Consider the following 12,804-nt stretch of genomic DNA (forward strand, 5'->3'; position numbering starts at 1 on the left):
TACCAAATATTTAAAGTTAATACCTATCCTTCTGAAACTAATGCAAAAAAATAAAGAGGAAGGAATGATTCCAAACTCATTCTAGAAGGCCAGCATTACCCTGATACCAGAACAAGACAAAGACACTATAAAAAAAGAAAATTACAGGCCAATATCCCTGATGAACATAGATACAAAAAACCTCAACAAAATACTAGCAAGTCAAATTCAACAATACATCAAAAGGATCATATACCATAATCAAGTGGGATTTGAGGAATGCAAGGATGGTTCAATATATGAAAATCAATCAATGTGATACACCACATTAACAAAATGAAGGATAAAAATCATGTAATCATCTCAATAGATGCAGAAAAAGCATTTGACACAATTCAACATCCATTTATGGAAAAAACTCTCAACAAAGTGGGTATAGAGGAAAAATACCTTAACATAATAAAGGCTATATATGACATATCCACAGCTAATATCATATTCAACAGTGAAAAGCTGAAAGCATTTCCTCTAACATCAGGAACAATACAAGGATGCCCACTCTCACCACTTTTATTCAACATAATATTGGAAGTCCTAGCCACAGCAATCAGACAAGAAAAAAATAAAAGGCATCCAAATTGAAAAGGAAGAATTAAAACTGTCATTATTTACAGATGACATGATACTCTATATATAGAAAACCCAAAGACTCCATCAAAAAAAAATTAGAGCTAATAAATGAATTCAGTAAAGTTGCAAGATACAAAATCAATATACAGAAATCTGTTGCATTTCTATACACTAATAACAAATAAACAGAAGGAGAAATTAAGAAAACAATCCCATTTACAACCGCATCAAAAAGAATAAAATACCTATGAATAAATTTAACCAAGGAGGTAAAAGACCTGTACACTGAAAATTATAAGATACTGATGAAAGAAATTGAAGATGACACAAATAATTGGAAAGATATACCATGTTTTTGGATTGGAAGAATTAATATTGTTAAAATGTCCACCCAAAGCGATCTATAGATCCAAGGCAATCCCTATCAAAATATCAATGGCATTTTTCAAAGAAATAGAACAAATAATCTTAAAATTTGTATGGAACCACAAAAGACCCTGAGCAGCCAAAGCAAAGGTATATGCTCCCTGATTTCAGACTATACTATAAGCTAGTGTCATCAAAACTGTATGGTACTACTGGCACAAAAACAGACACAGAGATCAATGGTACAGAATAGAGAGCCCAGAAATAAACCCATGCTTATATGGTCAATTAATCTACAACAAAGGAGACAAGAATATACAATGGGAAAAAGACAGTCTCCTCAATAAATGCTGTTGGAAAAACTGGACAGCTACATGCAAAAGAATGAAACTGGAACACTTGCTTACATCATATACAAAAATAAACTCAAAGTGGACTGAAGACTTAAATGTAAGGCCTGACACCATAAAATTCCTAGAAGAAAACACAGACAGTCAGTTCTCTGACATCAGTCTAAGTAGTATTTTTTGGATCTGTCTCCTTAGGCAAAGGCAACAAAAACAAAAATAAATGGGACTATGTCAAACTAAAAAGCTTCTCCACAGCAAAGGAAACCATCAACAAAATGAAAAGGCAACCTACTGAATAGGAGAAGATATTTGCAAATGATGTACCTGATAAGGGGTTAATATCAAAAATATATAAAGAACTCATACAACTCAATATCAAAAAATAAACATTCTGATTAAAAAATGGGCAGTGGACCTGAATAGTCATTTTTCCAAAGAGGACATACAAATGTCCAACAAACACGAAAAGATGCTCAATATCACTAATTGCGAGGGACATGCAAATAAAAACCACAATGAGATATCACCTCACACCTGTCAGAATGGCTACTATCAAAAAGACAATAAATAACAAGTGTTGGTGAGGATGTGGAGAAAAGGAACCCTCATACACTGTTGGTGGGAATGCAAATTGGTGTAGCCACTATGAAACAGTATGGAGGTTCTTCAAAAACTTAAAAATAAAATTACCATACAATACAGCAATTCCACTTCTGGGTATTCATCCAAAGAAAACAAAAACAATAATTTGAAAAGATATATGCACCCCCATGTTCACTGCAGCATTATTTAAAAACAGACAAAATAAGGAAGCAACCAAAGTGTCTAGTGATACATGAATGGATAAAGAAAATGTCATACACAAACACACAATGGACTATTAGCCATAAAAAAGAATGAAATCTTGCCATTTGAGACAACACGGATAGATCTAGAGGATATTATGCTAAGTGAAACAAATCAGACAGAGAAAGACAAATACCATATGATTTTACTTACATGTGGAATCTAAAAACCAAACACAAAAACAAAAAATAAAAAAATAAAAACAAATTCATAGATACAAAGAACAAACTGGTAGCCTCCAGATAGGAGGGGGACAGGGAGATGGGCAAAGTACGTGAAGGAGACTAAGAGGTACAAACTTCCAGTTATAAAATAAATAAGTCAGAGGGATGTACTGTACAGCACAGGGAATATAGTTAATAATATTGTAATAACTTTGTATGGTGACAGATAGTTACTAGACTTGTCACGGTGATCATTTTGTAATATATGTGTCAAATCACTATGCTATTTTCTGAAACTAATATAATATTGTATGTCAACAAAAAAATTTTTTTAAAAACACAGGTTTTACAATTACAATCCAAGTTTTATAGGAAAGTTTTTTGCTGATCAAAATATGCCAATCAGTTAATAAAATGTTACAACAGAACCGTATGCTGGGAAAAAAGAAATTTAAACCTTTTCACAGTACACTGAAAATAGCATAATTGAAATAGCAAGAACATAAGCTCTAACATGATGATGATGATGTAGCTTTCCTAGTATCGTAGCCATATTTAAGTCAATTCAGCTCTTTCATATCCTCCTAAATGTAAAGCAAATAGCACTTGGTCTTTTCGTTTTTGGTTAAAGTAGTAATGCTAACGACAAACAAGAAAGAGTACGTTAATAGCATCATACTCATATATGACACAATATTTTAATGGATAATAAAATCACAAGTAAGAAAGACCAAATATATCACATCTTCCTTAATACTGGTCTCCCCTGCTATGATCACAGCATTCTCAATTATCCCAGGTCCACAGAAGAAGAAAACAAGTTTTCTGCTTCCAGTGTAAATAAGCAGATTTTTGCTTCCTATTCAATACAATGAAATGCAGTTTGCATCCTGTGCATACTGGAGCAAGCCTACTCATTATGATGCCAATTACAAAAACAAAACAGAACAATGATGCCATACATCTTGAAGACAAATCTACTTCTTGTTTACAAATATATCCCCTGCACACAGCAGAGTGCTGAGTACATAACAGAGCTTTAAGTACTCTAGGAATGAAGTACCGTATGAATTTCTATAGTGACCTATCAATTAACAGAAAATATTTATAAATGGATCAGCAGAAAAAATATAATTCTTGGTAAAATCAGACAAAATCTTTTGTGCTATATCAATTCTATTTTTCTTCAAATGATTTTCTAAAAGGTTTGGCAAAGATCAAAATTGCCCATAATTTGCCAAAGTTATAACTCAATTGTTGATTAACCCATAAATTGGTTGTCTTCTATTAATGGAGGTTATAATTAGAATTAGCTGTATTTAAAAATTAAACTCATTATAGAATAAGCACTCTCTTTTCATTTGGGTATTCTGTAATTCTTGGTTCCACTACTTGCAAACTCTGGGGGACAACTGATCCCATTAATAGTTGCCATTTCTGGAATAACAACTAGGTGATCAGATATTATATATACTGGATACTTTGCATCAGTTATCACTTCTAATTCTCACAACATTCTTTAGATATTATTATTATTCACATTATATATGTAAGGGAACTCAAAGACCAGCGAGATTCAGCCACTTGCCTAAAGTCAAACAGCTGGTTCAAGTAAGGAACAGAGATGTGAACCTCAAATCTATCAGACTTTACAGACCCAAAACTATTACACTTAGTTGTATTTGGGGCAAGTATGTAAACCCTCACATGATGATTTTCTCACATGTAATTGGGTGAAAAAGTATCAACTCAACAAGATTTTTTTGAGGACTGAACAAGGTAACATAAGCAAAGTGAAAAACAATATCATTTCACACTTTCTCCTTCACTTGTTCCCCTTCACTTTCCTATCCTTAGTGAGAGGATGGCAAGGAAATAACAGCAAGATAGTTTCAATACCCTACACTTAGGAAATTGATGATACTACATTTGGCTTGGAGGTGAGAATGATATTCTTAACTGGAAAAAAGTTACTAGATTGAAGTAAAAGCTTACTCTTCTTTATTACAAGATTAAATTGGTAAAGAGACTTCCAAATATCAGAACATTTATATTAAAGAAGGTCACTATTACAAGTAGATACTACAGTGACAGCTCTAAAGTGTTCTTGGTTACACTGAAAAATATCATTGCAGATATAGAGGCAAATATAGACTTGCAAAAAATTAGTCAAGTATGTTTTTCACATCAGTATCATTGAATGAAATACTTCAGGAGAATGAAAATCCTGAAGATCCAAATTCCTGCAAAAAGACAAAGCTGAAAAATGACATGAAAAGATATTTATTAGACCATCAAATGCTACAACTATAAAATGGCATTAAAATCCACCTTAAGAAAGAGATAAGAGGCAGGAAAAATTGGTTGTCATCAAATATTGTTGGAATATAAATTCCTACAAATAAGAAAGTTTTTATTATAGTTACAACCATCTGTTATGATAGATTACATGGTACATAAGTCATCTGGCATTGGGAATTACTAGAAATAAACAACTTATTTGTATACTATCCACAGAATAAAAATTGCTGACAACTCAGTGTAGATATTGGAGAACAACATGTAATGGCAGCAGTCCTTTAGCTAGGTAAATCACATTATCACTAGTTTAAAATCTTGTTCACACAGTAAACCTAGCCTTCCTTGTTCAAGAGAGAGTTATCTATTTTCCACTTGAAATAACATGTATTGTCCTTAAATTTCTGGCAGTAATGACAGAGTTACGACTGTGTCATTTACGACTTCCCCAATAATTAAATTCTTAGTGCCAAACTCAGAGCCGTGCAAGTCTTTCTCTGTCCTGTGCAAATAATCAGAGAGTGACGGCACTTTCTGTGTTGATCAAGAGAAGGGCCGGAAAGAATTCTGATTAAAAACGAATAAATCTTCCATATCACAGCCAGTATGAGGAAGAAACAAGAAAACATTTTGTTATGATGTTCCTGCATAAAAAGCAACAGCTTCATAAACTTGAACCTCTCAGTGAAGACCCACTTAAATGAGGCCCCTCAAGCAGTTAAATTTTTTCAGCATGTGAAGGACCTAGAAGGTATGGGGCTCCACTGGCAGAGGACAGGTTCAGTTTTCAGGTGAAGCGTTTAAAACAACAGCATACTTCAGAAGATTAGCTCTTGATGAAGGTGATATCCTTCCTAGGGTAGGTTTCAGCTTGCCCTAATGATTGGCAGCAGTGGGTCAAGGATGCTTGGCATCTTTCAAAGAAAGATATTTTTCTATCCAGTACAAATTTCAAATGTCCCACCAAACATTCATTTAGAGGGAAAACCTACTTATAAATTAACTGCGCCTAGCATCTAACTCAGCTTTACATATAAATTCTCAAAATATTTTTTTTTTAAAGGAACTATTTCTTTATTTTATTTATTTTTTTGTGAGGAAGATCAGCCCTGAGCTAACATCCATGCCAATACTCCTCTTTTTGCTGAGGAAGACCGGCCCTGAGCTAACATCTATTGCCAATCCTCCTCCTTTTTTTCCCTTTTTCTCCCCAAAGCCCCAGTAGATAGTTGTATGTCACAGTTGCACATCCTTCTAGATGCTGTATGTGGGACGCCGCGTCAGCATGGCTGGACAAGCGGTGCATCAGTGCACGCCCGGGATCTGAACCCAGCCGCCAGTAGCAGAGCGTGCACACTTAACCGCTAAGCCACAGGGCCGGCCCCTCAAAATATTTTCTATAGTTTTAATATGATGTATTTTTTCTGTGAATCTATCATATAAGCATAAAAAGATCATGTTTTGTTTGTAAGTATTTGTTTGTTTGTAAGAATTTTCTAAGAGTTGTTCACCATTGGCTATGGTCTGAATGTTTGTCCCACCCAAATTCATATGTTGAAACCTAATCCCAATGTGACGGTGTTAGGAGGTAGGGCCTTTGGGAGGTGATTAGTGCCCTTATAAAAGAGACCTCACAGAACTCCCTTCCACCACGTCAGAACACAGCCAAAAGACAGCCTCCTACAAACCAGGAAGGGGGCTCTCACCAGACACCAAATCTGCCAGCACCTTCGTCTTGGACTCCCAGCCTCCAGAACTGTGAGAAATAATTTTTGCTGTTTATAAGCCACTCAGCCTACAGAATTCTGTTACAGCAGCCCGAACGGAACTAAGACACCATTTCACCAATGATGGCAATGCTGCTAATGAAGTATGAGTCCCAAACTGACAAGTTGATGTCAGTCTGCATTTGTAGCTGTCACATCCATGATAATTCCATTTATAGGTTTAAGAATCTATTTTCATTTTCAACCATATAGGAGTGTCTGAGCATTTATATGTTATAACACATTTTTTCCTCTTACTTATATTATAATTAGAGTAGTATATTAATTTTTTAAAAAAATGAGTATAATTATCTCAGGAGAGTAAAGGGAACACTACAAAATATTTATTGTACAAAGGGGGTACTGAATATGACAGGGTAGAGAACTATTCTTTAACATTTACAGACACCTAAAATAAAATTCAGCACTTCTGGTTTACTTACTTATTTATCCAAGCACTTATTTATTTATTTTTGGTTACTTGGAGGATTTATATTTACATTAGAAAAAGCACCAATTCCCTGCTGACATTCTTCCTATCAACTACAACTTGTGACTGCCAATGCCTTCACTTTTATCTTCTTCTTCTTCTTCTATTTCACTTTATCTTCCCTGCATGTTACCTGAAATAAAGCTTTCAACATTTCAGAAGGTCAGGTGGAGCACACAGGTTCCATCTGGTTCAGCAAGCCAACATAATCACAGGCCCCTTTGCTGCTTTCCCAGCTTTGTTCCTCTAAAAGCAGTAAAAATAATCTTAGTTTTCTCTTCTGGCAATTTCCACTTGAGCAGCTGACCAAACATTAAAACCATGCCAAATTTGAATTCTTAACTCCATCAAATATATTCTTTCTTGGTCTACATGGGGTGTTTCTTTGATTATATATTTGGACATTCACAAATCAAAACAACTTGAAGTTTCCTAGTCTTTTGATATCTTCATCAGAATAACTTTTTCTTTAATTAGAGAGAAGGAACCCCCAAAAAAAAGAAAGCCACTCCAATACAATCTTACCATTTGTAATGTACTAATCATCACATGCAAGTTGATAATCAGTCATTTTCAGGGTACACATCCCTTTCATTTTCTCAGATGAATCTTAAAAAAAATGTTACCAGATATATTGCCATCTCTTCTAGCTATATATAATTCCCTCTTATTCCCATCCATTCTGCTTGCTCCTCTCAGTCGGGAGGACCAATGCCCAAAGGCTCAGAGCTCCAAAGCTGTGACACAGGGATATGCTTTGACTCAACCCTTGAGAGAATAAGAGCGGTAGGGAGAGGATGCCTACCCCAAATTCCATGATTCATTATTCTGCTGTGGACCTCCTAAAAAAAACAACAGAAACAAAAGCACATAGGAGACAATCAGTTGTCTAAGAGCTAGCCAGGCCCTTGAGATCTCCTAGTGGTTCCTAATCCACAAGCAGGAATCACATTTGAATACGTTTATTTGAGGACCAACAATCCAGGTCACTGAGGTTCAGAATCTATCTATTTTTTGTTCCACCTCGGTTAACATGATATTTGTAGGATATGTTCTATATCAATGCACTACACTAGAGGCAGTGAGAGATATAAAGGTCTAAAAGATATGGTAAATGTCCTAAAAAACATATGGTCTAGGGCAGAGCCAGGTATATACACATTATTATTCTACAAGTCAGATAGTATGCAGTATTATAGATCTATAAGCAAATAATCAGAAAAAGATCAGTGAGAACTATGTTCATCTAAACATCATCAAGGAGGAATGAACATTTGAGCTGGATCTTGAAGGATGGCGAGGCAATGACGAAATAATGAAAGAGCTTCAAAGGGTGGAACATATGATCCCATTTGTGATTTAGAAAGATAATTCTGGCAGTAATGCTGACAGTTATCTTTTACATATCTTTTTACAAATATGATGAAGCTGGTAACATAGCCTCTTTCCTTAAATCAAAAGACTCTACCACCTCTGCACCATATAGTAATGCAAAATTGTGCTTCACTTAGTCAATAGATTTTAATTGTATGGCAACTATGTACTAGGCATTATGTCAGATACTAGAAATAGAAAAAGAGAATCCCTCCTTCCTTCCAAGGAGCTCTCACCAAGAGAGACAAATATAAGTCCTAATAGGCACTATAAACAAAGATAAGACAAAGTGCAATGGAACCCTTAGTCTGGGTTTTAAAGAGAGTAAACAGGTGGGCCAGATGGGGGAAGAGTAAAGGTATATTTGGGAAACACCAGCTCCCCCACATTAGTCAACCACATAGAAGGGAAGAGAGTATCTATAAAGAAAATGTAAAATGAGAAAAGATGGCAAAGGAGATTGCAGCAGTGGAAACCCACCGCTTAGGGGGTAGACAAAGGAAGAATTGGCAAATGAGATAAAATGATTAGAGCGCCAGGAGGAGAATCCACTGACAACAGTGAAAACCTTCAAAGAACAAGAAAACGGTCACTAACAATAAATGCCACAGAAAGGACAAGTAAAGTAAAGCCTGAAGCAGATCACTGGACTTGGCAGTTGGAGGTCACAGGAGTCACTGCCAGAGCACTTTCTGTGAGTGGGGAAGACTATCGAGGAGACACCGTGTGAACTGACACCAAAGCACCAGAGTTGCTGAATCCTCACAATGAATACTGGAAAATAACATTTTAATACAAACTAGACTTTTAAAGAATTGTGCATGATAAAAAGAAATAAAGGATTAAAAACATCAAGGTGGAATAATGAAAGAAAGTATTTGATAATCCCATTTCCTTCCAACACTGATTACAACACTCCCAATAATACACAATGGGGTATTTCAATGTTGAATTTTAATTTTTATCTTGAGCCTGTGGGTGGCAAGATTTTACCTTCGGCAGTTTGACAGCTATACCTGAAAGGGTCCCAAGACCCTAGTAGGTATCAGCTAGACAGATGGTCAACATGCAAAGACACTCTGTATCTTATTTCTTTTTCCTAGAGGTCTTTAAAACCAAATGGTGTCATTAGAATGTTAAGCTTATTCAGCACTTTACTATTGGGGTAGTCAAGGTGTTTTAAAAGCTCTCTTTATCCTTCCATGTCTGAGATAAGAGATGACAGAAAAGCTGATTCACTCCAGTAAAGAGAGATGAAAAGGATAAAGCCAAAAAATAAGTTTCTGCTAGGCTTAACAGAAAATTATTTTTAAAAATAATCTTTTAAAGCAACATTCTTTGTTTTTGTTAAATAAGTAGCATATAGAATAAGGTGGATGGTGGTGGTGACACTTAGAATATTGTTACAAATCAAACTGCTTGCCTTTATAAACAAAGGCCTTACTTCCTGAGGCAACATAGAGAGCTAATGCTTTGCACTCTATTGTTAGAGTCAATAAAATAATCTAATTATTTTGATGAGTAAAATCACAGGAAAGTAACCTCAAGTGGCAATAACATACGTCAACACATACACTGAGGTAGAAGGGAATTCACAATAAGATGTTCATCTTTAGAAAAACCTAAAATGTTAGTAATGATTTGTCACAAAAATAGTATTTCTTCATATTACACAGAATTTAAGAAACCCTAGCATGAAAATCACTTACCTAGCTCTTCATTTTCAATGACTTCAAATGTGGCCCAGATATCACCCTGCATAGGAACGATATTTTTTATTGCTAACATATCATTAGTTAATTCTTCTGCTTCCATCACAGGAGATATCTGTAACAGAGGCAAAACTTCTTCAGAACATACGTCAGATACAGGAGGAGCCTTATGCTAGAGCATCAATACTCCCCTATCCACCATCTTATGATACCCCAAGTTTCTTCTTAGTATGTTTAACTACCTTCTCTAAGCACATAGAGAAAACAGCCTGTTTAGATCTTCTTCATAAAATGTAATACATTTTAATGTGAGTGCATAAAAAGATATCACAATATAGACATAATCAGGAAGAATTTTTTTTCTTACTTAGTGAGTAATTACATCACTCAAGGAGGGAAGAATTACCTGGTCATGAACAGAAAGGCCTTCACCAGACAGCAAATCCAAAGGCCTTCGAAGAGTAAAACTTTTCACATGTCAGTTCTATAAATCAAGAATTCAAAGTGGCTTGGTTTAGTCAGCCTTGGCCCTAAATTTACACAGCCAACTGCTGTCTGCCATGCCGAAAAGCCCCACGGTTTTGTGGTCTGTGGCGTGTCCTGCCATGCCAAGTGACAGACGGTGGGATACCAAAGTATGCTGGAGCCAGGGTTTCATGGCAAAGGGCAGAGTCTGCGGTGGCAGCCTAGGGGTCCGAGTCCCAAAGCCTCAGGCCAGTGCAGAAGTACACCATCCTCTTCGGGGACTTGGGGGATTTTTGATTTGTTTGTTCTTGTTTTTGATTCTGCCAATCTTAAATGCATGCTGATCAAAAGCAAGCTGACTTTCTTCAACTAGAACTTAGGGTTATAATGCTAAACAAATAGAAGATGTTTTAAGCATTAGAATATTGCAGCTGCAACCTAGTTTGCACGTTTTCAGTAAAAGTACATACCTATTTAAAAATTTCTTAGAAAAGGAATGTGCTCATTTCCATTTCTCCTGTCCATTAATGATCATAAGCATATGGCACATACATAAATAACAAAACATTTTTCATTACAGGTAACTTGTACAGTCTATCTTGAGGATTTCGTGGAATTTAGTGCTTTCTTTGGAATATATTAATGATACAGTGAAGTCCACTGTTTTCTATTCAGAAAATCCCAAAGAAATACAATCTTAAAAGAAAAAGAACTTAGCATCCGGGAAAAGGAGATGAAGCAGTAGAAACATTAGTAGACGAATCATTTCAATGATGCTGTTCATCTGCATGGATTTAAAATTTCTGGATTTAAAATTTTTTAAGAAGTATAGCCCTTTCTTAAAATAATAAATTACTGAGAAACCAAACTAGTACAAAAGGCAGCAAGGGAATGCCTCAGATTGACGTAGGAATGGAAGACCAGAACTTCACTCCTTGTCCCAGGAGACACCCAAGGCCCATCTTTAGAACATCTAGAACGCCACAAAGCATACTTTGGCAGTCATTAATCTAAGGCATATACAAATCAGTTTAATGAGCATCAGGTTTGGAATATGATGATCAAGGTCTGCACTCCGGCCTTGATGCTTTTAATTCCTAGTCTCTACTCATATAAACGTGAGACGTCACCTGCTTCACCTATTTGCTTGCGTTGAGGTAATGATCAGCTGAGATAAATATAACTCAAGGGTTCTGCAAAGTCTAAAGCATTAAATAAATGTCAAGGATTATTTTTGTTTAGTTTTTGTTGTTTGTTTAAGAGAACTTGGAGTTGTCGTAGGTAAAACTGGACAGTCCTTTATGAATATACACTCAAAATAACGTAAGAATTTTTCTCAGTTGTAATAGCTTCTGTTATGGCTTTATTAGTAAGAAAATTAAAATGAGCTACTAAAGTGTTTCTGTGTAGGTAGAGTTAAGTCATGTGCTTTGAATACCTCTTCTGGCATTAGTGATGGACTCGTGCTGTTGTATGATGAACATCACGCGTTCAGCGTTAAGAAGTACGATATGCCCAAGGAGTGGCAAGGCTACTGCCTCATAAGGACAAAGCCTATGATGGCAGTAGTTCAGCTTCATGTTGTAAGTAAGGTAACTGGTGCCACAGAGTTATAATACATAATCATTAAAAATACCGAAATTAACAATTACAATATATTTAACAAAACTAAGGGGCTAAAACTGAATTTCAACTGCTACATGGCAGAACATCTATTCCTCATACAGAGAATGTAGTCTAACTAAGTAGGAATCTGAAATATCAGTGTTTCTCTACCTAAGGCACACTAAATACTGAATACGGTAGCATGAGAGAGATCTTTTTAATTCAGAAAAAATGATCAATAGTCTCAAGAAGAAAAGAGCTATCCAATATCTAAGCAAATTGGAAGACTGGAAGCTAAAGTCTAGGATACAAGGGTAGGAGATTATTATTAATAACAACAATAATAGTACCAATAGTAATAGTTAATAAACACTTATATGCTGAGCAATTTGCTAAGTGTTACATGCATTATCTTATTGAATCCTTATATCAATGCTATGAGGTAAATACTGTAATTTTTCCTCATGTTACAGGTGAAACAATTGAGACTCAGACAGAGTAAATTAACTTGCCTCATGTTAACAAGTTGGGAAGGGGAGAAGCAAGTATTTGAGCTCAGGTTATTTTCCAGAACCTATAGAAAACCCTAACCATAACCTAAGCACGTAAGATGATGTTTTCTTTCCAAATAACCAAAACATGGAATTCCCAGAGAATATTGGTATGAAAGTCAATCTTTTCATCAGTCATGTTTGAATTAGACATGTAAAATAAAATGTAAGACACAACGGAAAATTCAAGATATGTAAACTAATGCTA

General features: G+C 35.4%; 1 protein-coding gene across 5 annotated transcripts in view; it reads right to left on the reverse strand.

The window, feature by feature from the left end:
- ARAP2 (ArfGAP with RhoGAP domain, ankyrin repeat and PH domain 2) overlaps positions 1-12,804 on the reverse strand; it is a 181,495-nt gene that overhangs the window by 45,199 nt on the left and 123,492 nt on the right. For 3 of the 5 annotated variants that reach the window (XM_087434169.1, XM_087434170.1, XM_014786696.2), the window contains one exon: positions 9,973-10,090. In XM_087434169.1, coding sequence (XP_087290295.1) covers positions 9,973-10,090 — 118 coding nt within the window. Of the gene's footprint in view, positions 1-7,675; positions 7,732-9,972; positions 10,091-12,804 lie in introns of those variants that run through there. The other 2 variants (XM_087434172.1, XM_087434171.1) reach the window with 2 other exon arrangements.

This window comes from Ceratotherium simum, chromosome 8 (assembly GCF_057802395.1).
Source record: "Ceratotherium simum simum isolate JZ-2026a chromosome 8, ASM5780239v1, whole genome shotgun sequence".
Lineage (NCBI taxonomy): Eukaryota > Metazoa > Chordata > Mammalia > Perissodactyla > Rhinocerotidae > Ceratotherium > Ceratotherium simum.